General features: G+C 44.5%; 1 protein-coding gene across 1 annotated transcript in view; it reads left to right on the top strand.

Annotated features, from left to right (window-relative positions):
* LOC126174413 (transcriptional repressor scratch 2-like) overlaps positions 1–14,075 on the top strand; it is a 397,276-nt gene extending 383,201 nt beyond the window's left edge. The window contains exons 3-7 of the mRNA XM_049921037.1: positions 1,043–1,310; positions 9,662–9,671; positions 10,069–10,218; positions 13,114–13,215; positions 13,468–14,075. Of these exons, the coding sequence (XP_049776994.1) occupies positions 1,043–1,310; positions 9,662–9,671; positions 10,069–10,218; positions 13,114–13,215; positions 13,468–14,070 (1,133 nt within the window). The 3' untranslated portion in view covers positions 14,071–14,075. The remainder of the gene's footprint in view (positions 1–1,042; positions 1,311–9,661; positions 9,672–10,068; positions 10,219–13,113; positions 13,216–13,467) is intronic.
* Positions 14,076–14,572: the final 497 nt, after the last annotated feature.

Raw genomic sequence — 14,572 nt, 5'->3', positions numbered from 1 at the left:
TACAAAATATAAACAAATGATTAAGGGACAAGTGATTTTGGCGACTTCTCTATGAAGAAGTCCGAGGCGAGTGGTTTTGGAAACAGATAGGTTTCGGATTCGACATGCGAGACGTTGATTACGAATTCAGAAATTTGGATTTCGACTTAGGAGCCCGCGGTTAAGAGATTTGGATGGTGGTCTTCGCTTCATAGATTTCGGCTCTGGCATTTGTTTCCCCGGTCGGTGGACGCTGTCCACTTTCAAGTGACAAATAACTGTGGTAAGGTCACGCTGCCAAGACGAATGGCAATGAGACTGGCAAGGAGGATGGGACTTTGTTTTGAAATTTCTCTGCATGTTCGTTAGCTCATTCCTGATCCAGGCCGTCCGTAGTGACCGAGCGGTTCTAGGAGCTGCAGTCTGGAACCACGCGACCGCTATGGTTGCAGGTTCGAATCCTGCCTCGGGAATGGATGTGTATGATGTCGGATTTTGTGTTCCGATTTACTTTTATCTCTATCGATTTGGGGAGATACTATACTATTTTATTGTTGTTGAATTTTTATAGCAATAAATTACGGTAAAAACAAACTTATCTTTAAATTCAGTAGGTAGATGAACCCCATAATTCAATTTATTACCACTGATTTCCGCATGGATCACAATTTCGAATCATTTGTTAGGACTGATTATTTCACAATTCTTTCCGTAGTGCACAATTTTTCTCTTAAAATCTGATTCAGGATGAGAAAACGAGGAACTTGCACGTGAAAAGTGTTGATCAAGTTTGAATCAGAGACGCACTGCTTATAATTAGCCGCGGTTCAGTAGCGTCTTGCACCTTCATCACTGCTTATTTTATTTCTCCAAATGTCGTCATTGGAAAATGAAAATTATTTCTTAGAAATGGTCGGTCATTTAGTGTTACTGAAAATATAATATCGTGAAAAATAATTTGAATGGTTGAAATGACTAATGTCGACATTTGGGTTCTCTTGTAAGGTAAGTGGACGCTTGCAGGACAGTAGCGTTTACCAGTTGCCGTGTGCGGTGTGTGCAGGCTACCTGCACGAGTTCATGCCGGGCAGCCCCGAGGAGAACGCGGGCGGCTGCGAGTCCGGGCCGCCGCTGCGCCACCAGGAGGTGCTGACGCACGATGGGGGGATCCCCATCTTCCGGATGCGCAGCGCCGAGGAGACGGCGGCGGCGCACGACCTGCTGGAGCTGTCGCGCTCGCTGCCGCCGCTGCCCGCGCCCGGCGCCACCACCTGCTACATCGTCGACCAGCCCACGCCCGAGCCCTCGCCCGCCGCCTACACCACCGTCTGGTACCGCCCGGACTCGCCGCCCACACAGGTGACCACGGCGCGCAACCTGGTCGCATGTCTGTCGGGCCGCAGCTTTTCTTAACTAGACGCCCCTTTACTGACTTGGAAAGGTGCAATGCAGCCCCTGCCCCCTTCACCCTCATACTGTTCCCAAACACTTCTAATTTAAATACAGCCATAACTTACCTTGTGTTAAGGGGGGTAGGACGTCAAACGGGCCGACTTGGAGCAGGAGATGCACCACTGAACATTTTAATTTCCACTGTCTATACTTTTACAAACAAATTCATAAAACTTTGTCAGCATGACCAGGAAGGATTCAGAATTCACACTCTTAGCAGTGGAAGATCAAAAAGCAAACGAAATAATTTTTTTCTTCATTTTTTCACTTAGTAATGGCAGCATTTCTTGCTGTATGTACACTTTTCTTCATAAGTAAGAGAGATTCTTCGATGAACTTTGCACAGCATACAAACAATACTTAATGGTGTATGAACCTCTAGAATTTTCCAAATCTATTAAAAACTGTGGTAAAAATTGAGGTAATTAACTATAAAATTTGTGTTTCTTCTAAACATGAAGTTTAAAATATAACAGTTCATTCGTTTTTTCATAAATTAAATAAATTATAGAGTTTCATACACCTGTGTGTATGGTATGTATGCTGTGCAAAATTCATCGAAGAATCTCCCTAAATTATGAAGAAAAGTGTACCTATAGCAACAAATGCACCCATTAGTAAGTGAAAAACTGATGAAATTTCGCACGTAAAAAATTTTTATTTTGTTATGTTTTCGAACTTCCACTGCAATGGGTGTGAATCCTGAATCCTTCCTGGTGATGCTGACAAAGTTTGATGAATTTATTTGTAAAAGTATAGACACTGGAAATTAAAATGTCCTGTGATGCCTCTCCTGCTCCAAGTCGGCCCGTTTGACGCCCTACCCCCCTGAAAACTGCCCACTGAGGTGACAAATGTCATGTGATACCGATATGCAGATATAAAAATGGCGGCAGTTATGCTTGTACAAATTATAAAAGGGCGGTGAATTGGCGGAGATGTCATTTGCACTCAGGTGATTTATGTAGATCCGTTTCTTATGTGATTATGGGTGCACGTTGGGATTTAACGGACATTGAACTTAGATTGCTAATTAGAGCTACACGCATGGGACATTTAATTTCGGAAATCGTTAGGGAGTTCAATATTCCGAGATGCAAACTGTCAAGAGTGTGCCGGTAATACCAGGTTTCACGCAATATCTCTCATAATGGCCAATACAGTAGAATATGGCCTCACTTAACGACCGAGAGCAGGGGCGTTTGCGTAGAATTGTCGGTGCTAACAGACAAGCAACACGGAGTGAAGTAACTGCTGAAATCAATGTCGGACGGACGGCGAACACATCCGTTAGAGCAGTGCGGTGAAATCTGGCGTTAATGACCTATGGCAGCAGACGACCGATGCGAGTGCCTTTGGCAACAGCACAACATCTGCAGCGCATCCCCTGAACTCGACATCGGTTGGAGCCTAAACGGCCATGTTCAGTAGATAAGACCTCATGATAGGGTTCCAGTGTCGCGCAGACTCAAGATCTCAACAAGGCACTGTGCAAGATGGAAGTGGCTCCATAATCGTGTGGGCGGAGTTTACTTGGAATGGACTGGGTCCTATGGCCAGATTCGACCGATCATTGACTGGTAATGGCTGTATTAGGCTTCTTGGAGACCATTTGTTCCCAAACAAGGTTGGAATTTTTATGGATGACAATGTCACCAGGCTACAATTGTTCGCGATTGGTTTGAACAACATTGTGGACATTTGGGGGGAATTATTTTTCTATCCACATTGCCCGACGCGAATCTCATCGAATATTTATCGGACATAATCGAGAGTTCTCTTCGAGTCAAAAAGTTTGCACCCTCAACACTTTCGCGATTATGGCGATTATAGGGGCAGCATGGTTCAATATTACTGCACGGGATTCCAACGACTTGTTGATTCCATGCTGCGTCGAGCTGCTGCACTAAGCCGGGTAGGTTGAGGACCGACACGATATTAGCAGGTATCCCATGATTTTTGTCACCTTAGCGTATTGTAGTGAAAAACGCTTAACACGTGACTTTGGGGACAGGAATATTTTTTTCGTTCCTAAGAGAGTCCAAGTTAAACCTTGCATGATAAATTAAAAGAAACTGAGATGACATATTTTCTTTGTAAACAGGTTTTACCTTCTATTAAGAGAAAAGGGTATGAAATTACTGATGATCGTAATGCGTTAACTGGATTTTGTGTTAAGCATTTTTGTGGTTAACAGTTTTGACCCAAGTATGTATCATTTGGCCACTGGCCTTGCCGCAGTGGTAACACCGATTCCCGTCAGATCACCGAAGTTAAGCGCTGTCGGACTGGGCTAGCGCTGGGATGGGTGACCATCCGGTCTGCCGAGCGCTGTTGGTAAGCGGGGTGTTCTCAGCACTTGTGAGGCAAACTGAGGAGCTACTTGATTGAGAAGTAGCGGCTCCGGTCTCGGAAACTGACATACGGCTGGGAGAGCGGTGTGCTGACCGCATGCCCCTCCATATCCGCATCCAGTGACGCCTATGGGGTGAAGACGACACGGCGGCCGGTGGTTATCGTTGGGCCTTCATGGCCTGTTCGGGAGGAGTTAGTTATATATCATTTGATAAGTACATCTGGAAAAATATGCAGTTTCAAGGTAATAAGTTATTATGGAAGCCTTTGTGTAAGTTCATCTGAAAGTATGTTTTCATAAATGAGGCACAAACATAGTTTTCCATATCTGAGCCGGGGGCTCAAACCGTATTTCAAGTATCCAATCGAAATTTCGTCATACTTCCTCCTCTCAGCCATTTTGAGAAAATATTTTTCCAAATTCCATTGTTACGTCACTGAGTACACGGCACATATTTTCACCGTCCTGTGCCAAATACAGCTACAACGTACGACATCTTATGCGCGGCTCCGACGTTCTCGGGATTGACATTTCCCTGCTGTTTTTGTTAACTCTTATTATATTGTATTTAACAGTATTTTGTAATTAAATTTGTTTTTAAAACGATCGTTTTTGAAGTCTCATTATTAAACACACAGAAATTAGGAACATCGTTTTAATCAATTGTATTGGATTCAGAATGCCATGTATTGTCGCACCAATAATAGGGAAATTACATTCATGTTAAAATATTGTCTTTTAGTAGTAAGAGAACAGTCAACCAAGCAAATACAAAACGTTCGTCCCCGACGCCCCCTGTCACACTTTTTTTTTCTCCGACCCGTCGAGAAATGAAAAAGCCCACACTGAGAACCAGTGATGCAGTGCTTAGATGTAATATGAGAATACTGTCGCTATACAGGAGATTATTTGCTACATTTTTCCGTTGTCTAGTGAGTTTTCAACAAGCTATCCTACTCAACTGTAGGATAACTTGACACTCATTCATTACTGCTTAGAATGCTCAAAACAGGAGAATCAAAATTAGTGGAAGAATAAATGCGATAGGACTGGTCACTGCTATAACTAATGTATCTCTTCCACTGTCTTAGTTGTGACGAACGGGTTAATGAATTCAATTAACGAGCGTTGTTAGTAGTAGCTTCTCAGTCCTTCCTCTCAGTTGACAAACAGGGCTGATTCCTTGATAATGATACAAACTAGCAAGGACAACGAAGACGAGCAAATGTATCAATTGAGGTAAGGGGCTCTGCTCCCGAAACGACCGAGCCCAAAAGGTATAAGCGATGATGGCACTCATACGTCTAAGGCGCTGCAGCCATGGACTGTGCGGCTGGTCCCGGCGGAGGTTCGAGTCCTCCCTCGGGCATGGGTTTGTGTGTTTGTCCTTAGGGTAATTTAGGTTAAGTAGTGTGTAAGCTTAGCGACTGATGACCTTAGCAGTTCAGTCCCATAAGATTTCACACACATTTGAACATTTGGCACTGATACCTCTGATAGTGGACCTCTTCTACTGCTAGCTCTGTGCTAGCTCAGTTTGGTAAGAGGTAGTATAGACAAAAAGAGGAAACAAATTGTCGAGTAAACATGGACTGTAAAATGCATACTTTTAAGAGCTGTGGGCACTTGTTCAGTAGAAGAGGTGTGTTTCACAGCAGCAAAGATGAACAAGTGTTCATACCTCTTCAGGTGTGCTCCTAAGCACCCGTGCTCACCTGACATGTTTCTCTTGTTTTGGTCTCTACCATCACCTCTCACAATGTGGAAAGCAAAGAGCTTGCAGTAGACGAGGTCCACAGTTAGAGGTGGCAGAACGATTTTCGCTTGTAAATTTTGACCCGTTCGTTTCCGGACCAGGTTTCCTTATCTCAAACAAATATAGATACTCTCTTGCATCATACCTGAAAGTTTGTAACATTATCATGGAATTACCCTGTATATTTACATTTAATATAGGCGTTCATCGCAGGTTTATCACGGAATACTCAGATATATTTTCTTGTTTAAGTAAACAAGCCAGTGAGGAAGGGTTTTTAAAATAAAATTTGTTTCTTCTGGTGCCATACGGCTAAATACTATTGGGTTGAGGTAGCTAGCACATGGTAGAGGGGTAGTACCCGTAGGTAGCCAGTTCTAATCCCGGAGGTGCATAATGTTTCTATTTTTCATATTTCCCCAGCAAGACGAAAAGAGTTTCTGTTATAAGCCGGGATTGAAAGAAAGTGCATATGTATCTGAAGCTCCAAACGTCTTCTCATTCTCGAATTAACAAAGGTTATGTCAAATTAATTATTGCGATTTTTCCTTCAGATACAGCCATTAAGCGCGGCAGCTATATTAACATAACAAACAAGCCCTCTTTTTGCAGTCATCACAGTTACGTGTACTATCATACATAATACAGAATACTCACTGTTGTTTCCATGGTTTTCAGTATGCTCTGATGCTGCTCTCCACTCTTGTCTATTCTGAGCGAGTCTCTGTATTTCCAAATAACTACTACAACGTACATTCATTTGAATTTGTTTACTGTATTTGAGCCTTCGTCTCCCCCCAGCCACATTTCCTTCCATAAGCAAATTGACAATTTCTCGATGTCTTAGGACGCGTCCTGTTAACCAATCTATTCCTTTAGTAAACCTGTCCTGACATTTTCTCTTATCCCAAATTCGATTCTGTTGCAGCTCATTACTAAATCGATCTACCCATTTTATCTTTAAGATTCTTTTTAGCACCATATTTCCAAAACTCCTATTCCGTTCTTGTTTGAAGAGTGGATTATCTTTGTTTCGCTTCTGTATATGACTACATTCCACTCTAGTAAAGTCTTCCAGACACTTTATATTCGATGCTAAAAAATATATCTTTTCCAGAAACGAATTTGTTACTATTAGAGTCTGCGGTGTGCGAGTGCTATTCTGAAAGTAGGGTCCCATTGATCACGAAACGGAAACCACTGTGAAAATGAGAAATGTTTTATTTACAACAGTTAGCTAAACTTCCAGTTACTGCCTACATGGTTGCCGCTACGGCGTATACATTTGTCACAGCGCTGAACCAATTTTCCAATACCCTTGTCAAAGAAGCGAACCGCCTGTGCTTTGTGCCAATTCTATACTCTGTTCTACAACTCGTTGTCTGTGCCAAAATGTTGTCTTCGTACCCAGCAGTTCACAAAACACAGTGGTAGCGAACTATGGGCTGTATTGTTCTCGTCGAAAACGCTGCAAGAGCATTTTTATTGTGCCTGCAGTGTTCGGCCGAGATTTGACATGAAGACGGAATCGTTATGTGGGCTGCATATCATCAGGCGAAATCTCTCACCAGGCCCTTATAAACGGCGGGAGACACTGCATTCTAGGGATTTTCACATGCTTACTGTGCGCTCAAAACCAAAACGAATGACGTGATGCGATCGACGTGATCCGTGAAAAGGTTCGACCGATTTTCACTGTGGTTTCCATTGTCGCCCGATCGAATCATACATTCCGAGCAGCCCTCGTATGTCCAGTATACTTCGGCCATCGACAGTCAATTTGCTCCTCAGACAGCAAAACTCACCCACTATGTTTCGTGTCTCATTTTGCAACCAAATTCTCAAGGGTAACATTCCACTACCGTTGTCATACAATAATTTATGCTATCTTGTAGCCCCTTTTCAAGATGCTGTCCATTTTGTTGAATTACTCTTCCACGTTATATGCGGTCTCTGACACAATTAAAGTGTTATCGGCGAACCTAAAGCTTTTGTTTCTCCCCACTGAACTTTAATTTCCTTGTGAAACTTCTGCTCGGTTTCCATTACTGCTTGCTCAATGTACAGATTGAATAACATAGCGGCTGTGCTACAGACCTGTATCACTTGCTTCTAAATCACTACACGGTCTCATGTCTTCGAGTCTTATAGCTGTAGTCTTAATTCTGCAAAAGATTGTAAATAACCTATCGCTTTCTGTATTTATCCCTGGTAAATTACAAATATCAAACTGTGTAAACCAGTGAAAAGCATTCTCTAAATCCACGAACACTTTAAATGAAGACTGGAATTTCATAACCTAATTTCTAAGTTAAATTGTAGGGTCAGTATTGCGACGTTTGGTGGTTCTACAAACTGATTTTCCCCGAGGTCCGGTTCAACAAATTTTTCCTTCCTTCTGCAAACAGTTCGTATCAGTATTTTGCAACCTAGTAATATTCAGACTAGTCAGCACCTGCTTTTTTGGTAACATAATAGTTACATTCTTCTAGACGTCTAAAGGTAGTTACACTGTCTCATATGTTGTGTTGCTCATCATATGGAACAATTTTATTATCGTTGGCGCTCCCAAGGATCTTAATAATTCTGAGGAAATACCGCCTACTCTAGGGGTCATTTTTCGATTTTCGTCTTTTGGTGTCCTGTCAAATTCTTCTCGCAGTCTTACATCTCCCATCTCATAGTCATCCATTACGGCCCTTCTATGCATAACATTGTCTTCAAATATATTTACTTTACATAAACCATCCGTATGTTCCTTCCACTTATCAGTCTTCTGCAGTCATGAAGAAAATGACATTTATGGACGTGTAGAACAAAGAGTTTCCTTATTTATTGTCCATATATAACGAAGAAAAAATTATTGCGTTGTTCTTGCTATTTAAAAGCATAAGCAACATTTAAATAATTTATTAAGAGCAGAACCATAGTATTTGCAGCTAGATGGTACTTCTATTGCAAATTCGGTCTCAGCACCTTAGCTGGCCCCTTTTTCCCATATAACCTATTGAAAGATTTTGTCCAGGGTTGTTGAAATGACAAGGCGCTGGAACTTCAAATTGGTTTTAACTATTTTGTTCATTTATTTATATACTTATGACTCGTTTTAAAGCAAAACTTTTCACATACTCGTTATGCAACTTTCTTGAGTTACACAAAGAAGATAGTTGAGCAGAGAACCTCACGTACCAAACTCAATGGCTACGAAGAACCTTATGACAGCATCTTAACGATATTTTACGCTGTCCGACGCAACTCTCACCAACTTGGCGCCAAAAATACATTATACGAGTATAGTACGAGTCCACCTTCGAGTGTCTTGTACAACATGGTGTAGTCCAAGTTAGTAACAATTTGACTGTCTTAATTGAAACTACTTCAAGATAACTTTATAATGTGTTTTTGGGAAATAATTAATTACATAAATATTTATAAGCCTAATTTTTAATAACAAAGGTTGCAGATTTTGAGAATATGAAAAATAAACGCTTCCTATTATTTGATGAAATGGATTTCAATATAGATAGTAGAATTAGAAAAATAACAAGTGGAGACAGAAATTTAGTCTACATGAAAACTGAAACATAAGAATATTAAATTTACTGTAAATTTGTTTTTTGACTATTTAAATGGTTCAAATGGCTCTGAGCACTATGCGACTTACCTTCTCAGGTCATCAGTCACCTTGAACTTAGAACTAATTAATCCTAACTAACCTAAGGACAGCACACACATCCATGCCCGAGGCAGGATTCGAACCTACGACCGTAGCGGTCGCGCGGTTCCAGACTGTAGCGCCTAGAACCGCTCGGCCAATCCAGTCGGCTGTGCTTACTAATTTTCATGTTCAAGATCGGTATTACGAAATGGATCGATATGAATAATAAAAACATATTAACATCAAAATAGTTTCTTGGTAGTCAGTTACGTTCAGAAATATTTAGAGATACGGAATATAAAGTTTAAGTAAGAAAATTAACCCAAGTCTAGTGACAATTTATACGGGATCAAACATTTCGGTTGACCGGCGAAAGCCGACCAGATTGGCCGAGCGGTTCTAGGCACCACAGTCTGGAACCGCGCGACCGATACGGTCACAGATTCGAATCCTGCCTCAGGCATGGATGTGTGTGCTGTCCTTAGATTAGTTAGGTTTAAGTAGTTCTAAGTTCTAGGGGACTGATGACCTCAGAAGTTAAGTCCCGTAGTGCTCAGAGCCATTTGAACCACTGATCCGCGGAAGTTCCGGTGAGGTAACGTTCACAAAAGTGGGAAGAAAACAATTAAGAGCTCTTAGCATAAACTGTCATCATTTTGCTTAAATCGATGACTGTGATAACGCAGCTTTCGCTTTTGCCGACAGATACTGTACCAGGTGACGGACGAGCAGCAGCATCCGCACGAGCTGCTGATCCACGAGCCACAGCCGGTGCCGGTGCCGCTGCAGATGCAGATGCAGATGCAGATGCAGATGCAGGTGCACGAGGTGGTCCACGAGGTGGTACACGTGGAGCACGTGGAGGAGGGCGCGCCACCACCGGACTGCTATTACGAGCCGGTGCCGCAGCCGCCGCCGCCCCCGCCGCCCTCGCTGACGCCGCCCACGTCCGAGTACTCGTCCGACGCCGAGAACAACCCGCCCCCGCAGGTGCCGTCGCCCGGCCCTGTCCAGGTGGTGCACACCGAGCCGCCGCCCCCGCAGCCGCAGCCGCAGCCCACCCACCTCCAGCACCATCACGAGCACCACCACCAGCAGGTGAGCGCCACACGCGTCTCCTCTGCTCCGCCTTAGCTGCCCTCGCTTTATCTTCACCCCTAGGCTGACAGTCGTCATTAGCATTTCGTTTCGTCAAGTGTTGTTAAAAAATTTGTTGAAATGTGCATGTGCACAAACTTCATTGCTCACAATGGAGTTTCTGCAACATTTATGAAGTTTTCGGAAATCGGCATTGAAAGTATCTTCTAAACTCGATCGAAGTATGACGCCACAACTATTTGGATGCCTTTCGAAATGTGACTCAGACAGCTACGCTATGTACCTATGTTGATTTCATATTAGAGTGAAAGTCAAAGACGTGGCAGCTGCTCCTACAAGTTGCAGTAACTTTTTGTACAACAAGTCAATCAAGCTTCCACAAGTGTTTTAACAATGATCGGAGAAGCTAAATTGAAAGTAAAAATTTTCTCGACGGCCTCATAAGGTAATTAAGAAGGAAGAGAAAATTTTAACAGCGTTTTAGTGACAGATTAAAAAATAATATATTGTATAAAACCAGCGAAGCCTTAAATCGAACTAAAAGGCAAGCTGTGATGTCATGCAGAATAGAGAGTTACTAACTGTGTCGCTATTAGTCGTCATTAATGCCCAACTTTTTGCAGAAACTTGCCATCACCTGTCGCATTACCAGTTTTCGGTTATGCTTGTTGACAATTGCTTCACTAGTTCCGACTGTTTTCTTTCCTACCTAAAAGAAGTTTAGCCATTCTTAAGCTCATTTTCTGTTAGTGGGTTCTGTTATTTATGCTCTTAAAGATGACATATGCCTCTCTGTCTCCGTATTCTGCAATCAGTGATAAAGCTTCTCTTCACTGCACTTTAACCCGAGGTTCCACGCTTAGTACTGCTACAATTAAATGCCAGATATGGTTTATGTCGCTCCATGAGTACGTGAATGAGCAAATTGTTAATATGTCTGGTAAATGATAAATTCGCCAAACGTTTCAGATAAACGTTATATTATACTGTTGTTCTGCAGCTTTGCCACACTTGTAGGGTTTTGTATCTCACTCCCAAAACGGAGCCCTTATAAAACTAGCTCAATTTTTGAATATCTTTTCTTGAACAAATCAACCAACTTTCCAGAAATTGTAATCATTTTTTAGTTTTGTACATGTATATCACTTCTACCGATTTCCATCCAATAAGGATAATTTCCTGGTGGTGTGACTTTCTTTCTGTATATCTACACTGCTGGCCATTAAAATTGCTACACCAAGAAGATGATGTGCTACAGACGCGAAATTTAACCGACAGGAAGAAGATGCTGTGATATGCAAATGCTTAGCTTTTCAGAGCATTCACACAAGGTTCGCGCCGGTGGCGACACCTGCAACGTGCTGACATGATGAAAGTTTCCAACAGATTTCTCATATACAAATAGCAGTTGACGGGCGTTGCCTGGTGAAACGCTGTTGTGATGCCTCTTGTAAGGAAGAGAAATGCATACCATCACGTTTCCCACTTTGATAAAGGTCGGAGTGTAACCTATCACTATTGCGGTTTATCGTATCGCGACATTGCTGCTCACATTGGTCGATATCCAATGACTGTTAGCAGAATATGGGATCGGTGGGTTCAGGAGGGTAATACGGAACGCCGTGCTGGATCCCCACGGCCTCGTATCACTAGCAGTCGAGATGACAGGCATCTTATCCGCATGGCTGCAGTAACGTCTCGATCCCTCAGTCAACATGTGGGGACGTTTGCAAGACAACAACCATGTGCACAAACAGTTCGACGATGTTTTCAGCAGCATGGACTATCAGCTCGGAGACCATGGCTGAGCTTAACCTTGACGCTGCATCAGAGACACGAGCGCCTCCGATGGTGTACTCAACGACGAACCTGGGTGCACGAAAGGCAAAACGTCATTTTTTTCGGATGAATCCAGGTTCTGTTTACAGTGTCATGATGGTCGCATCCGTGTTTGGCGACATCGCGGTGAACGCACATTGGAAGCGTGTATTCATCATCGCCATACTAGCGTATCACGCGGCATGATGGTATGGGGTACCATTGGTTACACGTCTCGGTCACCTCTTGTTCGCATTGACGGCACTTTGAACAGTGGACGTTACATTTCAGATGTATTACGACCCCTGGCTCTATCCTTCATTCGATCCCTGCGAAACCTTACATCTCAGTAGGATAATGCACGACCGCATGTTGCAGGCCCTGTACGGGCCTTTCTGGATACAGAAAATGTTCGACTGCTGCTCTGGCCAGCTCATTCTCCAGATCTCTCACCAACTAGAAACGTCTGGTCTACGGTGGCCTAGCAACTGGCTCATCACAATACGCCAGTCACTACTCTTGATGAACTGTGGTATCGTGTTGCAGCAGCATGGGCAGCTGTACGTGTACACGGCATCCAAGCTCTGTTTGACACAATGCCCAGGCGTATCAAGGCCGTTATTACGGCCAGAGGTGGTTGTTCTGGGTACTTATTGGTCAGGACCTATCCACCCAAAGAGCGTGAAAATATAATTGTAATCATTTGATAATCTGTACATGTATATCACTTCTACCGAATTCTACGCCATAAGGATAATTTCTTCGTTTTGTGACTTTTTTTTTTTTTAATATCTAGATACTGATTATGATGATGCTTCAAATAATTTCATCGGTTTCGTATATTCTAAGTCCATCCAATATGATCAAGGCGACAGTGAATAAGAAAGCAGATGTCTGTGTTGTTTGGTATTTATGGTAAGATGATACCCTGGGCTCTATGTACAATTTTTTTTTTCTTTTTTGCAGGTGGCAACTGTGATTCCCCCACCGGCGCAGAAGACATCTGTGATATATACCTACGACGCTTTGATGGCGGCCGACGGGCGCACGAAGAACAGGAAGGTCAACAAACCGGTGGTGCCGGCGGCGGTGGTGGCTGTGACGGAAACGGTGCCTGCGAACACCGCGACGACCACGACGCAGACGCAGCCGCAGACGCAGACGCAGACGGTGACGTCGGCGGCGACTCCGGTGATCGTGAGCACGGCGGCCGTACAGGCGGCGGCGGCGGCAGCGGCGGCGGCGTCGTGCGAGGCTGCGGCGGTCGCGTCTCCCGGCGAACAGGAGGCGGCGCCGCCGGGCATCGGGGGCGGCGCCGTAGTCGTGCTGGCGGAGGGCACCCAGGGGCAGCCGCAAGACGGCGCTGCAGGCACCGCCCCCGCTGGAGCCGGCGGCAAGGCGGGCGGCGGCAAGTACGTTTGCAGCGAGTGCGGCAAGCAGTACGCCACGTCGTCCAACCTGTCGCGGCACAAGCAGACGCACCGCTCGCTCGACTCGCAGGCGGCGCGCAAGTGCGTGACGTGCGGCAAGGCGTACGTGAGCATGCCGGCGCTCGCCATGCACCTGCTCACGCACAAGCTGTCGCACGCGTGCGGCGTCTGCGGGAAGCTCTTCTCGCGGCCGTGGCTGCTGCAGGGGCACCTGCGCTCGCACACCGGGGAGAAGCCCTTCGGCTGCGCGCACTGCGGCAAGGCGTTCGCCGACCGCTCCAACCTGCGCGCCCACATGCAGACGCACTCGCAGGACAAGAACTTCGCCTGCTCGCGCTGCCACAAGACGTTCGCGCTCAAGTCCTACCTCAACAAGCACCTCGAGTCGGCGTGCTTCAAGGACGACGAGAACCAACCGCCGCCGATGCCGACTGCCTCGTCCAACACGACGACGGTTCTCACGTCCACTCACTTGCAGGACGGGAACGATGTCGAGGTCGAGGTCGAGATAGAGCTCGTCTAATACTAAAGGACGCACCGCATGATACCCACCAGATCCCAACTCCCTGAAGGCTGGCGGATAGCACTTCGTGAAAGTTGCCTCCGTTTTGATTCCCAACGGTTGGTACATTGTTAGCCCCCTGCTTATAACGCATGAGTATTTGCTGTACCGAGTCCGAATAGTCTTGAATACGATCCTCCCAACTTCAGCGTAGTCGATAATATTTACTCCTTACCTTTTCTTACTTGGAGCGTTGGACAATAAAATCCGTATACTCACTGCGCCGTTTCATTATCTAATTCAATGTTCTTTGATACACTATCAAATCTGTGCCCTGTTTCATTGCATATAGCTACATTCAGACGACTTTGTACGTGATACTCCATCATCACCATTCTCAAGGCTTAAGCTTTCCGGCTTCTTATTAGTGTGAAATTCGATAATTGTGGAATTTAATCTCACTCCACAGAAGTTTTCGTTTTGTCTAACAGAAAAAAGCTGCGCCGTGCAAAACTCATGTTAC

The sequence above is a fragment of the Schistocerca cancellata genome, chromosome 1 (assembly GCF_023864275.1).
Source record: "Schistocerca cancellata isolate TAMUIC-IGC-003103 chromosome 1, iqSchCanc2.1, whole genome shotgun sequence".
In the NCBI taxonomy this organism is placed as follows: Eukaryota; Metazoa; Arthropoda; class Insecta; order Orthoptera; family Acrididae; genus Schistocerca; species Schistocerca cancellata.
This window is presented reverse-complemented; position numbering and strand designations above follow the sequence as displayed.